General features: G+C 40.6%; 1 protein-coding gene across 3 annotated transcripts in view; it reads left to right on the plus strand.

Moving 5' to 3' along the window:
• ATG2B (autophagy related 2B) overlaps positions 1-14,876 on the plus strand; it is a 95,090-nt gene that overhangs the window by 854 nt on the left and 79,360 nt on the right. For all 3 annotated transcript variants that reach the window (XM_006133706.5, XM_025189916.3, XM_025189917.3), the window contains exons 2-6: positions 4,221-4,383; positions 6,234-6,386; positions 7,910-8,012; positions 12,405-12,567; positions 13,151-13,330. In XM_006133706.5, coding sequence (XP_006133768.2) covers positions 4,221-4,383; positions 6,234-6,386; positions 7,910-8,012; positions 12,405-12,567; positions 13,151-13,330 — 762 coding nt within the window. The remainder of the gene's footprint in view (positions 1-4,220; positions 4,384-6,233; positions 6,387-7,909; positions 8,013-12,404; positions 12,568-13,150; positions 13,331-14,876) is intronic.

The following is a 14,876-nucleotide window of genomic DNA, read 5'->3' on the forward strand; positions in this document are numbered from 1 at the left end:
AAACGTTTGAAAGCAAAGGAAATGAGGGATCTTGAAATGGGCCTTAAGATGGCAAGGTAGCAGGTTAATCAGCCGTCTGGAAGAGAGGTCCATCTTTCAGTGGGCTGATTGCTGGCTTTATGGATAGCTCCACTGTTCTTGAATAAAGGAAGCTCTGCTGTCATGGAAAGACCTGATAGTGGAGAGGGAAGTGGTAGCTCAAACCCAGACCACTGAAAGCTTTAATACATAGCTCACTGGTCCAGAAGTAGACCCCGGTATTCGGTTGGGGGTCAGTGGAAAAAAAAGCAGTGGGAGTGGTAATCGTGATCTGCTAGTATTGCATGGACTGCCATATTCTGAACCACATGGATTTTTTTCAGGCCTTTCATATTCATTTCTGGGGATAGAGTGCTGCAGTGATTTAGTCTGTCAGTTACAACAATATGCATCTTTATGGCTGGGTCTGTATCTATTAATATTTGATAGTTTTTTGGCTAGCTGTCAGAAGAAGGATGTATTTCTAGTAGTTGACATTTGAGTTTTCGTTATCATTGAGGATTTTTGATTATATTTGGCTTGACTGGATGGAAGGTGATAGGATATCAGTTTGTTCTTCACAACACCTTTGTCTTTTTAATACCATCACTTGTTTTGCCTATCTTAAGGTTTAGTAAGCTGGTCTACATTTATGTGCTGATTTTTTTTGACAAACTAAGATAGATAGTTACAGTCATTTTTCAGCTTTTTAGAATGGAGATGTAACTCTGGATGGTATGAGCATAGTCTCAGTCTTTTATTATATGTTTATATAAATATTCACTTAGATGGGGGAGAGGGTACAGGGCTATGGAATGCCACAGGTGAGAATTGGAAGGCATAGGAGTTTGCCTATCAGAACTATGTAAGTCTAGTCTGAGGCAGAACAAGAGCCATCTCCATATAACTCTGAATGGCCTCTAAGGTAAGTCAGTAGTATCTTATGTCTGACTGTATAAAATATTAGGGAGGTCTAGTATCATTCATGAGTATTACTGTTTGCTAGCTGTCCATGGCTATGAACAGACTGTCCAATCACCAACAAAATATAAATTGTTTTTGTTCCATATTCTGGTGTAAGGACCAGCTAAGCAGATTCCAGAATAGTAGCAGTGGACAGGTGTTCTTGGAGTTCATGCTTTGCCAGTTATTCAATCACTCTGTTCAGGAATGGGAAATTAGACATTGAATGGTAGTCAGTAAAGTATATTGATCCAGTTACAGCTATGAATATGGCTTTGTTGTCACTACTGCAGCAAAGGTAGTAAGCTTCTCACTTCATAGGAGTTGTTGAATTGTGTAAATAAGTGGCCCTGGAAATCTTATTACCCTTCACTAGCGAAGAAGGCCATGGGTCAGTGTCCAGGGCTCCAGTGTGAAGCCATGATTAAAGTATTTTTTTAAATCTGAAATCTAGATTGTTGGCTTTTGGTTTTTTGTTCATTTTAGCCCTTTCAAACACTTATGCATGCCTTACTACTAGTGAACTACCACTAAACTTTACTAGTAGTAAAGTTAAGCGTGCATGTTAGTATTTGCAGATTTGTGGTCTAATTGTGTAAAAGAGATGTTTCGTAAGTGCGGTATTTAAAGGACTTCTGAGATGCCATAGATAAAAGACATTTTGTAAATAAAAAATCTTCTTCTTTTGGTCTTTAGGGGCAGCTGTTTTTTTCAAGTAGGCCAGAAGACTTAATGTTTCAATATGATCTTAGTGCCCTCTAGTGGATCGTAAAACAGCCTTAGTTATTTTCACTAGACTTGAAAGACAAACATTACTGAACCCTTGCAATTTACTTAAAGAACTAAAGAAAGTAAAATTTGCATATAATGCTCATTTTCCAGTTGCAGAAACATTTTTTTTTTTTGCTGGGCTGTGTTTTCTGGCCTATAAATTAGTGAGTAGCAAATGCTCTTTAGATATGGCCCTCTCATGCATGACATAACAATTGCAAAAATAAGTGTTGCGAAAGTGCTACAGCTGTTTTTTTCTAAGTCATTTTAAACCTACTATCTACATGTGCTCAAGGAGCCTGTAGTTTTACTTTAATTATTTTTCACTTTTGTTGTGTTTGGAACTGTTTGTTCTGCATCTACTAATTTCATTCCATTTAAAAATATTTAACATACTTAATCTATACCAAGAGTTCTTACAACACATTTTTGGTGGCCTCAGAGTGCATCTAGAAACTTTTGCTCATGGCTGCTCTGACAATTTTTCCTGAAATACTTAACTTCAGGAAAAACAAATAAATATGCAGATATACATGTCCAAATCATTTTAATTTATTCACGTGGAGGTTTTTGCCTACTTACTAATTTAAAATAATGTGCTGTTGTCTCTCTTTTTTATTAGACCATAACAGAATAAAAACACAAATAACATGCTTTGCACATTCTTGTCCTTTGTTGTTATTTCTTTAGCTTTTTTTTTTTGCTTTTTTAAAAAGATTTCCTAGTCAGTAAGTCTGCTGCTGTGAAAAGTAATATGTGTCTGTTTCTTGGACTTCAACAAACTATTTTGTATTCTTGCCAAAAATCAGACAATATCATGGGAGATAAGTTGACTAAAAGTTGTGAAGCAAAACAACTTCTGCACTGCAAAATGTCTACAGTTGAGCACCCTCTTTTAGAGCACAAACGCAGTTACAGATATGTTCTTGTTGGATTGATGCAGAGATTTCTGTGCATTTCCAGGGATTTCATTATTTCTGCAGGCAGTGAGGAAGAGCAAATAGTCACTGAGATAACTGCAATTTGGGGCCAATCTGTATGGGCAGGTGGATGTTTTCGCAAATGCATCATGTTTGGGGCATTTGTGATCTGCCATAACATAACGTTCACATTCTTTTCAGTATTACAGCTTTCTTGTCAATTTACTGTTTTGTATTTGAGCAGTTGATTTACCTTCTTCCTAAGTGTAGTACTTTGTGCTTCTGTTTGTTAAATTTTATCTTGGAATTTCAGACCTAATCAATTTATCCAGGTCATTTTAAATTTTAATTCTATCTGAAAAGTTCTTGTAACCCCTCCTTGCTTGTTGTCATCTGCAAATTTTATAAGTATATTCTCCACTCCATTAGCCAAGTCATTAATGAAAATATTGAAAAGTACATGATCTGAGATAACTACTCTGAATTCAGTCCCTCAGTCAGTTATAGTTATGCACCGATCTTATAGTTATGATGGAGAATTTAAAAACCGTGTACTAAGCAAAAAAAAAAAGCTTAATTCATCTTATTTAGCAATATATAAACATAGACAATTTAAACAAGAACATAAGTCGCCTTTTAATGCCAAGAAATGTAGCACTGAAAAAATTGTTAGAATTTATATAGTATGAATGAAAGCTGCAAAGAGCAGTAACTGAAATTTTGTCTGGGATGTTTTCTAGCACTGAATAGCTTTGAGAGGTGAGGTCTCTCTCTTTTTTTGTTTTAAATTAGGTCTCTCTCCAAATGAATCATCCAGTTCACCATTCTATGAGTCTGATACTTACACAATCATGTTGCTTTATGACCCTTACTTCCATTCCTCAGACACCTGTTTTAGTACGAGGACTGGTACAGTAAAGTGATGAGTCTATGAATAGTATTGTTTCCGTAGAACACCAGCAAGTCAACACTGTTCTAATTTTTATATTTGAAAAATAGTGGGAGTTTGTATTTTGAACACTGGAAAAATATTGGTATTAAACATTACTGGCAATAACTTTTTCATATTGTTAGAACTAACAAGCCGTCAATACAGCATGAGGTACACTAGAAACCAATCTTTTTGGCTAAGTTGTCCAAGTTAGATGAGTATACCATGAGCATTACATCAAATGTAGTTATTTGGCTTTTGTCCTAATTAAAGAAATTCTTGTCACAACTAACAAGCACTTTTTGTTCATTTGCTATGCTGGCCTTTCCTAAAACTGTAATTTTTTTGGTGTGGTAAGACTTTAAACTATGATACTATAATATTTCTGTTAGCAACACGTGGGAATTTGTGTGAACAGTTCAGTAATATAGATAATAAGAACAATCACAGCTGGAACTATATTATATTAAAAGTTTAGGGCTTAATTAGCATGCATCATTGACAGAACCAAACTAGAGGATAACTTTGCAGCTTTTTAAATGTGTTTAATCCCTTTTAGCAGACCTTAAATGTGTTGTTTCTGTTAATGTGAGCAAAATTGTATTCTCTCCTTTTAGTGTCTTAATGAGGTTCTGGAATCAGCAGATGCACCTCTAGAAGTCACTGAAGGGTTTATCCAGTCAATTTCTCTGTCTGTCCCCTGGGGGTCTTTGCTACAGGATAACTGTGCTCTAGAAGTGAAAGGATTAGAGATGGTCTTCAGGCCAAGGCCTCGTCTTGGTAAGTTTACTGCATTCTCTTACTTGGCTCAGTGTTTACAATGATAGGTTTGGAGAATTCTTTACTGTGTTAAAATGTTTTGATATTATGCTGGCAGTTTTTGCTTCAACCAGGTCTGATTTTAATTATTTATTTTTGATAATATTGTACCTACAGTAAAAAAAAATGTGCCTAGCTACTATTTGCTTAATATCTATCTTAGAAAAAGAGACTACAATAATTATCAAGTATTCTTTAATTGGTCAACAGTTTACTTAATTTAAGTCAATAGTATTTGAAGTTCTATGTCTTTGCTTCTACGCTTACATAGATGTAATTCTAGAAATTAATAAAGAGATGTTCCCTTTATAAGTGCCTGTGTAGTACCTAACACTTTATAGTCAGCCATGATCCCATATTTTTCTTTTTTATTAAAGCAAATCTGAATCTTCATTTTTGCTTCCATTTATGTTTGACTCATAGGAAAATTCTCAGGAGACCTTAGTTGTGAGTGTTCTACCTGTAATGTGGCATGCTGCCATGTGAGGACCGCAAGTTTGTATTTCGCTTTATTTGTGCCATCTGGACAAATTGTATTATATAGATGGCCTTTAAATTCTTGATAGAATACAATGCTTTGTTAGTTATCTATTATACGGTAGCTCCTACTGGCCAGTTTCAGTGGATGGTTGAATTTGATTGGAGAGAAACTTGGTTACTGCACATGGTTGGCGGATGCTGCAATGGCATGAACTTAATATGATGAGAGGTAGTGATACAGTTTTCAGTGGATTTGTCACAGGGTGGCTTCTTCACTTGTGGCCTCTGTGTGCCCTATAAGAGAGCTTCCCACCTCAGTTTTCTATTTCATTACTTTCAGTAATTCACCAATCTTTGTATCCATTTTCACTGCTTCTGGGTTCTGGTTTAAGTTAATAAACATTCAAAATGATGTTTGCAGGTCCATTTGTGTACCCCTTATCAGGTCACTCCCAGGCCTTTCTTGATTGTAGCTTCACTCTCCAACTTTATCTGCTGGAGTCTGCTTCTTTATTTCACCTTAGGTCTCCCTGAGAGTCCTCTCTTTACAACTTCTTAACGTGCTTTAGGGAAATCAGCTGGTATCTGCTCAGATGTGCCTCCATAGTAACCAGGGTTAGCTGGCCACAGGCCTCCAACCTTTAATGGGGCAAGTCATCCTGCTACAGGGTTCTCTCAGGCTCTTTGCAGGAGAGCACTGTCATGAATGCATGCTTCAGACCATCAAAAACAGAGCAGACACCACAAATTGTGATTTGTAATTACGTTTAACAAAATCAGTAACAAATGTGAACTCCTTGATTACTAGAACAGTCTTACCATGGATTGGGATGTTATGGCTTTTAATCAGCTAATCGCCTAGTCAATGGAATTTCTATCGACTAGTCAATTACTTGATAAGGGGGAGAAGGCAGAGCCACAGCGAGGTTAGCTCCTCACCTCGGGAGCTAACCCCGCTGTGGCTCTGCCTTTTAAATATATTAAGAGCCGCCAGGTGGCTCTTAATACATTTAAAAAGCACAAGTGCAGCACGGGGGACTGAGCACAAACCGGGAATCAGCTGATTCCTGGCTCATGCCCAGTCCCCCACTGCCCTCCCTGCCCTCTCTGCCTCCCTGCCCTCCCTTTGGGAATGGTGCTAGTTCAGGGTCAGGTTTACCAGTTAACCATTAACATCCCTGTTAACTAGTTGTTTAAAATCAGGCTTTTAATAAACTGGTGCAATATATATGTAGACTAGACCTTTCTCTAGATATACCAAACGCACCATTTGTTTCTTGGTTTTATTGGTTTTACATTTACCGTCAAATGTATTTTATCTTTTTCTACAGCATCTGGTTCAGAGCCTATGTATTGGTCAAGTTTTATGACCAGTAGTATGCAACTTGCAAAAGAATGTCTTAGTCAAAAACTGACAGATGAACAAGGGGAAGGGACCCAACCTTTTGAAGGGCTTGAGAAGTTTGCAGAAACTATTGAAACAGGTACGACTCTTCTTTGCATCTTGTGAATTAACATCTTAAGTTAGATTTTTAGTCTACACCAGTGGTTCTCAACCCACATGAGGCCCATGTCTTATATCGCACACTGCTGCTGTCCAGATCAGCTGTGTGCTAAAGGCCACTAGGCTGGGTCCCAGTTGACCTGCATGCAGTGGGCTCTGGAGTCCTGGCTGCTGCCCAGCACAATAAAATCAGTAAGGCTACTGGCTGCTGCACTTCATGCGCCTGGGTCCTGGCTGCCCTCCACCACAGCTGGCTTGGGGTCAGGGTCGGTGCTGCCACCTGGCTCAGCTGAGTCAGAGTCTGAACTGCTGCCTAACACCTAGCCCAGCAGTCTCTGGGCTGCCCCTTGGCCCAATAAAGTCAGGCTATGGGCTGCTGGCTACCCCCAAGCCTTGTGCAGCAGGCTGCCAGCTACTGCCTGGCCCAGCCCAACAGACTCCAGAGTGTCTACTGTTGCATGGCCCCACAGGGTTGGGCTCCGGGCTACTGCCCATGTAGTTGGGGTCAGGTCTGCCTCCCAGTTCCATGTGATGGGGTTGATGTGTGGGGTCATGGTTGGGGGTCCCTCCATGGTGATGTCTGGAGTTAGCGTTTATGCCGCCCACACTGCAGAGCAGGTTCTGGGATTGAGGTGCCTGATATCTGCCCCACACCCTGCTTCACAGCCTCCTAGCCCAGCTCTGTGGAGCAGTTTCTGGGCAGAGGGCAGTGGGCATATGGGTTTATGTTGAGGCATGGTATTAGGTGGGAGACAGCATGATTTTCAACTTGCAGCCCAGAAAACACTCTGGACCTATGACGATAAATAGGTTGAGAACCATTGGTCTACACCATGCCATGATACTAAAAAAATGAGAGCTCACCTGCAACTGCTTCTCTTCTCTCTCAATTTTTTTATCAGTGACATCTTCTAACAGTTAAAACAGGAGGGGAGAGCAAGGAAATAAAATCACAGTAGTAAACAAGAAAACAAAATACTTTTCCTGCAGTGTGCTGATTCAGCTCTTTATTAAAGCCAAATTATTTAATTGCTGTCACTGTCAGCATAAATTTGGATAATTCCTTTCCTTTGCAGGACTCACTGACAGGATGTTTTGGTTCTGACAGTGCTTATTTATTACATCATGTGACAGTTGTCTCATCATTGCTGTTAGTAGTAGAGGAAAAACCTGGTAGTATAGTCTTCTGTACAGTTCATGGTTTTATTTGAAGACTTAGACTTAGCATAACAAGGCATTGGATGCAGTTTTGAAATTATAAAGTATTTTTTTCTTCAGATTGCTTTATATTTTTTTGAATGTCCGACTGGAAGAAGCTAAGGAAACCAGTTCCTCATTTAACACTGTGATATTGTGTTAGAAGCTATTTATAATTCTAACAATGAAACAAATGCTAGTGTTCAATTGACAAAGAAGAATTTGTCTTTATTCATTTATTAAGTCATCAGTGTCTCTCACTGATGTTAATGTGTAACTTGTTGTCTTCTCTTTTCTTCACTTCAGTTCTAAGAAGAGTGAAAGTTACCTTTTTAGATACTGTTTTGAGAATTGAACATGTGCTGGAAACTTCTAAAAGTGGGTCTGCACTTGAAATCCGAATTGAGAAGTAAGTGTTGCTTATAATAAACATTTAAAAAAAAGAACTGGATAGCTCTTTCCTTTGTATGCACAGATTTACGTCCTCTCACATAGTATAGCTCTAAAGTCTAAATCATTCTTGCTGTTGACTTTTGACAACTTAAATGAATGTTTAAGTAACACTTTTCCACCCAGCTCTTAGCAGGGTTACTAACTCTATGACAGGGGCAGGTAAGATATGGCCCACAGGCTGAATCCAGCATGCCAAACTGCTGGATGCAGCTCATGGGCCCTCAGGAATAGAGCAGCTCACACCGCTTTAAGCAGCTGGCTGCTCCCTGTGACTCTCTGCTCCAGGCACCAGGATGTAAAGGGTGGGAGGAGACTTTGTGCACTGCCCCTACTCCCCAGCAAAATCTCTCAGATCCCATTGGCTGTTTTTCAGCCAGTAGAGCTGAGAAATTTTGCTGGGGGTGGGGGCAGTGTGCAAAGCCTTCCCTTTTTTCACCTCTCCTTCCCCACCTGGAGCAGAGACCTCTCCTTCCCCACCTGGAGCAGAGTCAGGCAGGGAGTCTGCCTGCTGCAGGGTTCTGTGGGGCTGCTAGCTGGGAGCCGCCAAGGTAAGCGCCTCCTGGTCAGAGCCTACCTCTGGCACCATCCATCATATCCCCCCCCCCCCCCCAGCTCCTTGCCCTAGGCTACTATCTCCTCCTTCCCCAAGTCACCACTCAAACTCTCAGCACCACCCTATACCGGTTTTCCAGGTCACAGTTCCCTCCCAGGCCTTGTATCCCTCCTACCTCTCTCCCAGGTCAGAATCCCCTCATGCACCCATACCCCCTTCCTGACCCTACAGCCCATTTCCTTGCCCCAAGTCATCACCCAAACCCTCTGCACATCCTCTTCCCCAGGTTACAACTCCCTCCCAGACCCTGCATCCAAAGCCCCTGCCCCAGATCACAACCCACTCTTTCACCCAAACTCCCTCTCAGATCTCCCTCTCCTGTTCCCGAGTCTTCTACCCTGAGCTCTCTTCTGCATCCAACCTCCATCCCGACCTCCCACCGCTCCATGGAAAAGTGTGGCCCTTGACCACTTACCAAAATCTCTTGCACACTTCTGTTCTATAATCATCAGAAGAGTGCCAGATTTTCAAAAGATGGCAACATTGAACAGCTCCCGTTCTGATGACAGGGGGGGTACATCGACATAACAAAAAAACCCAAAACACCCGTAGCAGTGAGCCTCAGAGCCTGGGTCAGTTGTTTCAGGCTTGTGCTGCAGGGTTAAAAACAGCATTGTAGATCTTTGGGCTTGTAATGGAAACTGGGTTTTGGAACCCAGTGAAGGGGTAGGGTCTCGGATCTCAGGCTGCATCCCAAACCTGAATGTCTACCCTGCTATTTTTAACACTGCAGCATGAGCACTGTAAACCCGAATCAGTTGATCTTGACTCTGAGACTTGCTGCTGCAGGGTCTTTGTTTGTTTGTTTTTTCCTGTGAGGACATGGCCTAAATCAGGGCTACTCAACTTTGGGAGCCCCGCGGGCCATAACTTAAGTGTGGTTGCATTTACATGCAAATATGTGTAAATAGCATCTTTCAAACTGATGAGCATGAATAAAGAGATTTAGGCAAGACTACACAATACACAGGCCCCATTTAAGTAAGTTCTGCTGATATTATTAACATGCAATATTTACCCGATTTCCATCCATATAGCAGCACTTTTAATGAGCAATGACTGTTCAGGAATTTAACCACTAAAATGCATATCACCAGAAGACCATTATATTGACTACTTGTTTTTTTTTTTTGAGTCCCACCCGCGGGCCACGTATTGAGCCCTGCCTAAACCCAAACCTCACTGCGGGCCGCAAACAAACAAACTGTAGGCCACATGTGGCCCATGGGCCACGTGTTGAGTAGCCCTGGCCTAAATGAATGACTAGATTTTCTTATATGGTCAACACCCAACAGCTCCCAATGTTAAAACGGCCACCTCTGTTTAGGTGCTTGAATTAAGATTAACTCAGAAAATCTGGCCCCTGTTGTGGATCTTGAACACTTTTGAAAATCTGACCTTGCAATTCTATATATAAGAAAGAAGCCTTCATCCAACAAAAGTATTACCAGATCAGTAGAATTATAGCTTTTGCATGATGTGCAAAAAGAACTCACATACAGTGCAAAGCAAATTACAATTATTACAATTAAAATTATTTATAAACCGTACATGTTCATAAGGTATTCATTTAGCTCATTTCAATAATAGGCTCATTTCAGTTGGCAGCATCATAACAACAAAAATATCTTGCACAATATTAAAATCACTATAAAATAATGTTTTTACACACACAAAATCTGAACTAATTATAGTTTGTTCTTAAACAAATAACAACAAAAAACCCATTGTCACAGCTGATGAGTTCAGTTCGAGAGAACTGGTCAGTAAACTTGTCTGTCTGAATCCCTCCACCTTTTTCCCCCTTAAAAATCCCATGTACATAAAACAGTTTGCGAAAGAGTAGCTTTTAGAGAGAGAACATCTAATTTAAGATTTATAACAGAGAAGTATACCATTCGAGTTATTTTAGTTAAAATACAATTGTATGTGGGTTCCTATAATATATTATATCTTTTACATTAAAATTTCCACTCTTCTGTTTATACAATTCAGTGGTATTTTATTAGAGAATATTTATTTTCAGAAATTTAGATGGGTGAATTTTGGATATACAGGCAGTCCCCGAGTTACGCGGATCCGACTTATGTCGGATCCGCAGTTACGAACGGGGCACTTCCTCTCCCTGGTCTCGAGCAGAACAGGGAGAGGAAGCAAAGCGGCGGCGGAACGCGCGGCCAGCTGACAGCCCAGACGCGTCTGGGCTGTCAGCTGGCCGCGCGCTCCGCCCTGCTCCCCCCCCCCCCTGCAGACCAGGGGGAGGGGGAGCAGAGCGGAGCAGAGCAGAGCGGCGGAACGCGCAGCCAGCTGACAGCCCAGACGCTTCTGGGCTGTCAGCTGGCCGCGCGTTCCGCCGCTCTGCTGTGCTCCGCTCTGCTCCCCCTCCCCCTGATCTGCAGGGTGGGGGGGGAGCAGAGCGGAGCACGAGGCCAGCTGACAGCCCAGATGCGTCTGGGCTGTCAGCTGGCCGCGCGTTCTGCCGCTCTGCTCTGCTCCGCTCTGCTCCCCCTCCCCCTGGTCTGCAAACCATGGGGGGGGGGGGGAAGCAGAGCGGAGCACGCGACCAGCTGACAGCCCAGACGCGTCTGGGCTGTCAGCTGGCCGCGGGTTCCGCCCTCTGCTCTACTCTGCTCCCCCTCCCCCTGGTCTGCAGACCTGGGGGACGGGGAGCAGAGCAGAGCAAAGCCGCGGAGCCCGAGGGCAGCAGGATAGCCACAGCGCGTCTGGGCTGTCCCGCTGCCCGCGTGTTCCGCCGCTTTGCTCCCCGTCCCCCTGGTCTGCAGACCAGGGGGACGGGGAGCAAAGCAGAGCAAAGCCACGGAGCCTGAGGGCAGCAGGATAGCCACGGCGCGTTTGGGCTGTCCCGCTGCCCCCGTGCTCCGCGGCTTTGCTCTGGATGCCTGTGGTACAGCAGCTGGGGCGCTGCTGGTTGGTCCCGTAGCGCCGCTCTGGGTGCCACTGGACCAACCCAGCAGCACCCCAGCTGCTCTGCCCCAGGTGTCCCCTAGTCAGCAGCTGCTGAAAATGACCAGTGGCTGACTACAGGAAGCCCCTGCCCCGGGCTTCCTGGAATCAGCCGCTGATCAGTTTCAGCAGCAGCTGACTTGGGGATGCCTGGGGTTCTTAAGTTGAATCTGTATGTAAGTCAGAACTGGCGTCCAGATTCAGCCACTGTTGAAACTGATCAGTTTCAGCAGCGGCTGAATCTGGACGCCAGTTCCGACTTACATACAGATTCAACTTAAGAACAAACCTACAGTCCCTATCTTGTACGTAACCCGGGGACTGCCTGTATCCTAGGCATAACTTAAGTTCCGTTAATTAATTAAAGAATAATGACAGATAAATAAAATGTTCTATCCCAGTAGTGTTTTAAGACTATATAAAATACCTGTGTTGTAGATTTATCCATTTCAGAACCATATTATAATGATGAGATTAAAACACAGTTACAGGTGTCTTAAAGTAAACAAACAAAAATAGTAGCATAGGGAAAACTCCTTCACTCTGAGACTAGCTTAAACAATAAATAGTATGATCTTATATTATGATACATTGACCTCAAAAGTATAGCACAACTGCTATTATCTTGCAAGATCTTCAAGATTTCCACCCATTTGCAATCTAAAAAGAGAGAGCATATATAAACATAAACTAGATGGTATATGATACAATAGAAGATAAAAGTGTGCATGACATCCCTACCATACTTATTTCCATGCTTTTGTCTCCCAGAACTATGTATTGTGATGAAACTGCTGATGAACACTCTGGAATTAATGTAAATCAGCCCACAGCTTTTGCTCACAAGTTACTTCAGCTCTCAGGTGTCTCTCTCTTCTGGGACGAGTTTCCAGCATCAGCAAAGTCCTCTCCAGTGTGTTCAGCTACACAGTTGGTAAAAATAAATAAATTCTATAAATATGTAGAACTGATGAAGGATAAAGTATATTGTATTATGATATACATATAAGCCTAATACTGAAATGTCAAGGAATTAAACTTCTTGGAACAGTATTTTGGTAGCTCATTGCACTCTTAATTCATTGACATTATTGGTTCTCAAACTTGATCCCAGCAACCCTTGTGAATTTTTATGGGGAAAAAATAGTAGTGTCATTTGTCAAACACTTATGTAAGAGTGGAGATGGTGAAGTCTGAAGAGCAAAATTATAGAAGACTAAAAATAGGACATACAATAATTGAATCTCAGTGCAACCTTAATCTATGGAGAGAAAATTGGCATCTCTCCATAATTTACTATTCAAAGAAAAATTTCATTGCTTCCTCATGCTTCAATGTTTAGAGCGCCTTTTGTTATCTGTTTATATAAAATTTGCTAGTAAATACATTTGTCATTTGCATTTAAGTGAAACTTTGTCATTTACATTTAGTGTAGATTTATCAGACTTCTATATGTAAAAGTTGTGATACTAGGATGCATGCTGATTGCCTCTTTTTTTCCCTTTGCATTTTTAAAGGCTGCCGAACCAAAGCTTTCCCCGAGCTGGAATCCAAAAATTGTGTATGAGCCACATCCACAGTTAACTAGAAACTTGCCACAAGTTGCTCCCTCTGATCCTGTACAAATAAGTAGGCTGATTGGTAGGATGAAGTTGAGCCTTACATTAAAGCAACATGAAGTACTTCCTGGAGCTAAGGTTAGCCATAGGTTTATAGTCTTTAACTAATTGGACACTATTAAGCAGCTATTTGGTTTTTGGTTTTGACTACTGTAAAAGTTTTGAGAGTTTTAAGGAAACATAATTGGTTTTGACTATGTTTAATTTTTCTAATTTTATTTTAAATTATCTGCATTTCAAAGTAAAGCAATAAACTTTGTTAGAACATCTTATTTAACTAATAAGGTCATAGAATGCTGAGAATACATTGTGGAATTCATGGAATGTGCATCAGAACATTACGGGCAGTTTTGCTCTGTTCACAAGTGTGCAATTATCAGAGGAATTGCACACTAATAATTGAGCATGGAATTTGTCCCAATATGCGTTAGGGGGTGTCTTATTTTCTTTGGTAGATACGCATATTGACCATTTTCATGCCTTACAACTCCTACCAAAGCAAATTGTAAAAAAAAAAAAAAGCTATGGTAAATCATTTGGTGATTCAATTTAAATTACTTTAAAAAGTACAGACAATACAGTGATGTTTGTTTCTTAAAGAAGGTGCCTTGTATCTTAGAGACAGCTTGAGTTCTATCAATTGCAGTAACTCCTAAGAGAATTGCTTTGTTTTCATGAAAATCCTGTTGCTACCCATTTATATTTGCTCGGTGTAGTGTAGCCTCCTATTGAAATGGCAGAAAAGAGACTGGTATAAATAATAACTTATAAAGGAACGTTGAGGCTTTCCTCATAAAAACTAATTTGAAAATGTATACAGTTGAAATTTTAGATTAAAATTTACAATGAATTAAATTACATATTTTTTAAAATAAGTGCCTGGTAGGCTATTTTATTTGAATTTTCTAAAACTTCTATAGATTAAACAATGAAATTTAAGGCCCTGATCCTCCAAGCATTTAGGTATAAACTTTACTCACATGAATATTCATATTCACTTCAGTTATAAAATTGGTTCTGAAATTATCTTCTATGCAAGATACTCACAGTTGTAGATTATAGTGTGTTCTGACACTGATGCACAAACTGTAAATGACAGAAATTATTTTTAAGTTTAAATTGAAAATATGGTTAATTTAAACAAAGAATATATATAAAATACAGAGAACAGAAACTACTCAGTATGATTTACACAACAGTGGGAAATTTCATTACATATCCTGCAATTTCTAGTTGATATTTTTAGAACTTTTTTCTCTCTGTTGAGTCAGGAAAAATCCTTGACATAAAGTCTTTTTGGCAACATTTGCTGACAAGAAAGATTCTATGAAAATGCAGCGTGTTTCTCAAATTATTGCAAGATATTAACATCTCTGTTTATCAGTTTTAGAATTACTAGTAGCTAGGTGCTTGGCTGCATCCCTTTTAAAAGTCAGAAGTTTTCCTACTGTCAGTCACTACATTTATTTGAAGATGTCAAGGTAAAAAACCTCTTTAGTTCAAGATCTGTGTATAGGGCTCTGTATTGCACTTACATTTGATGATCTTAAATAGAACACAGTGCAACATTTCTGGCATGATTTGTGCAATATTGTGCATTATAGTGGGAAAAACAGTGTTGTGC

The sequence above is a fragment of the Pelodiscus sinensis genome, chromosome 5 (genome assembly GCF_052426305.1).
Source record: "Pelodiscus sinensis isolate ZL-2025 chromosome 5, ASM5242630v1, whole genome shotgun sequence".
Taxonomy (NCBI): Eukaryota; Metazoa; Chordata; order Testudines; family Trionychidae; genus Pelodiscus; species Pelodiscus sinensis.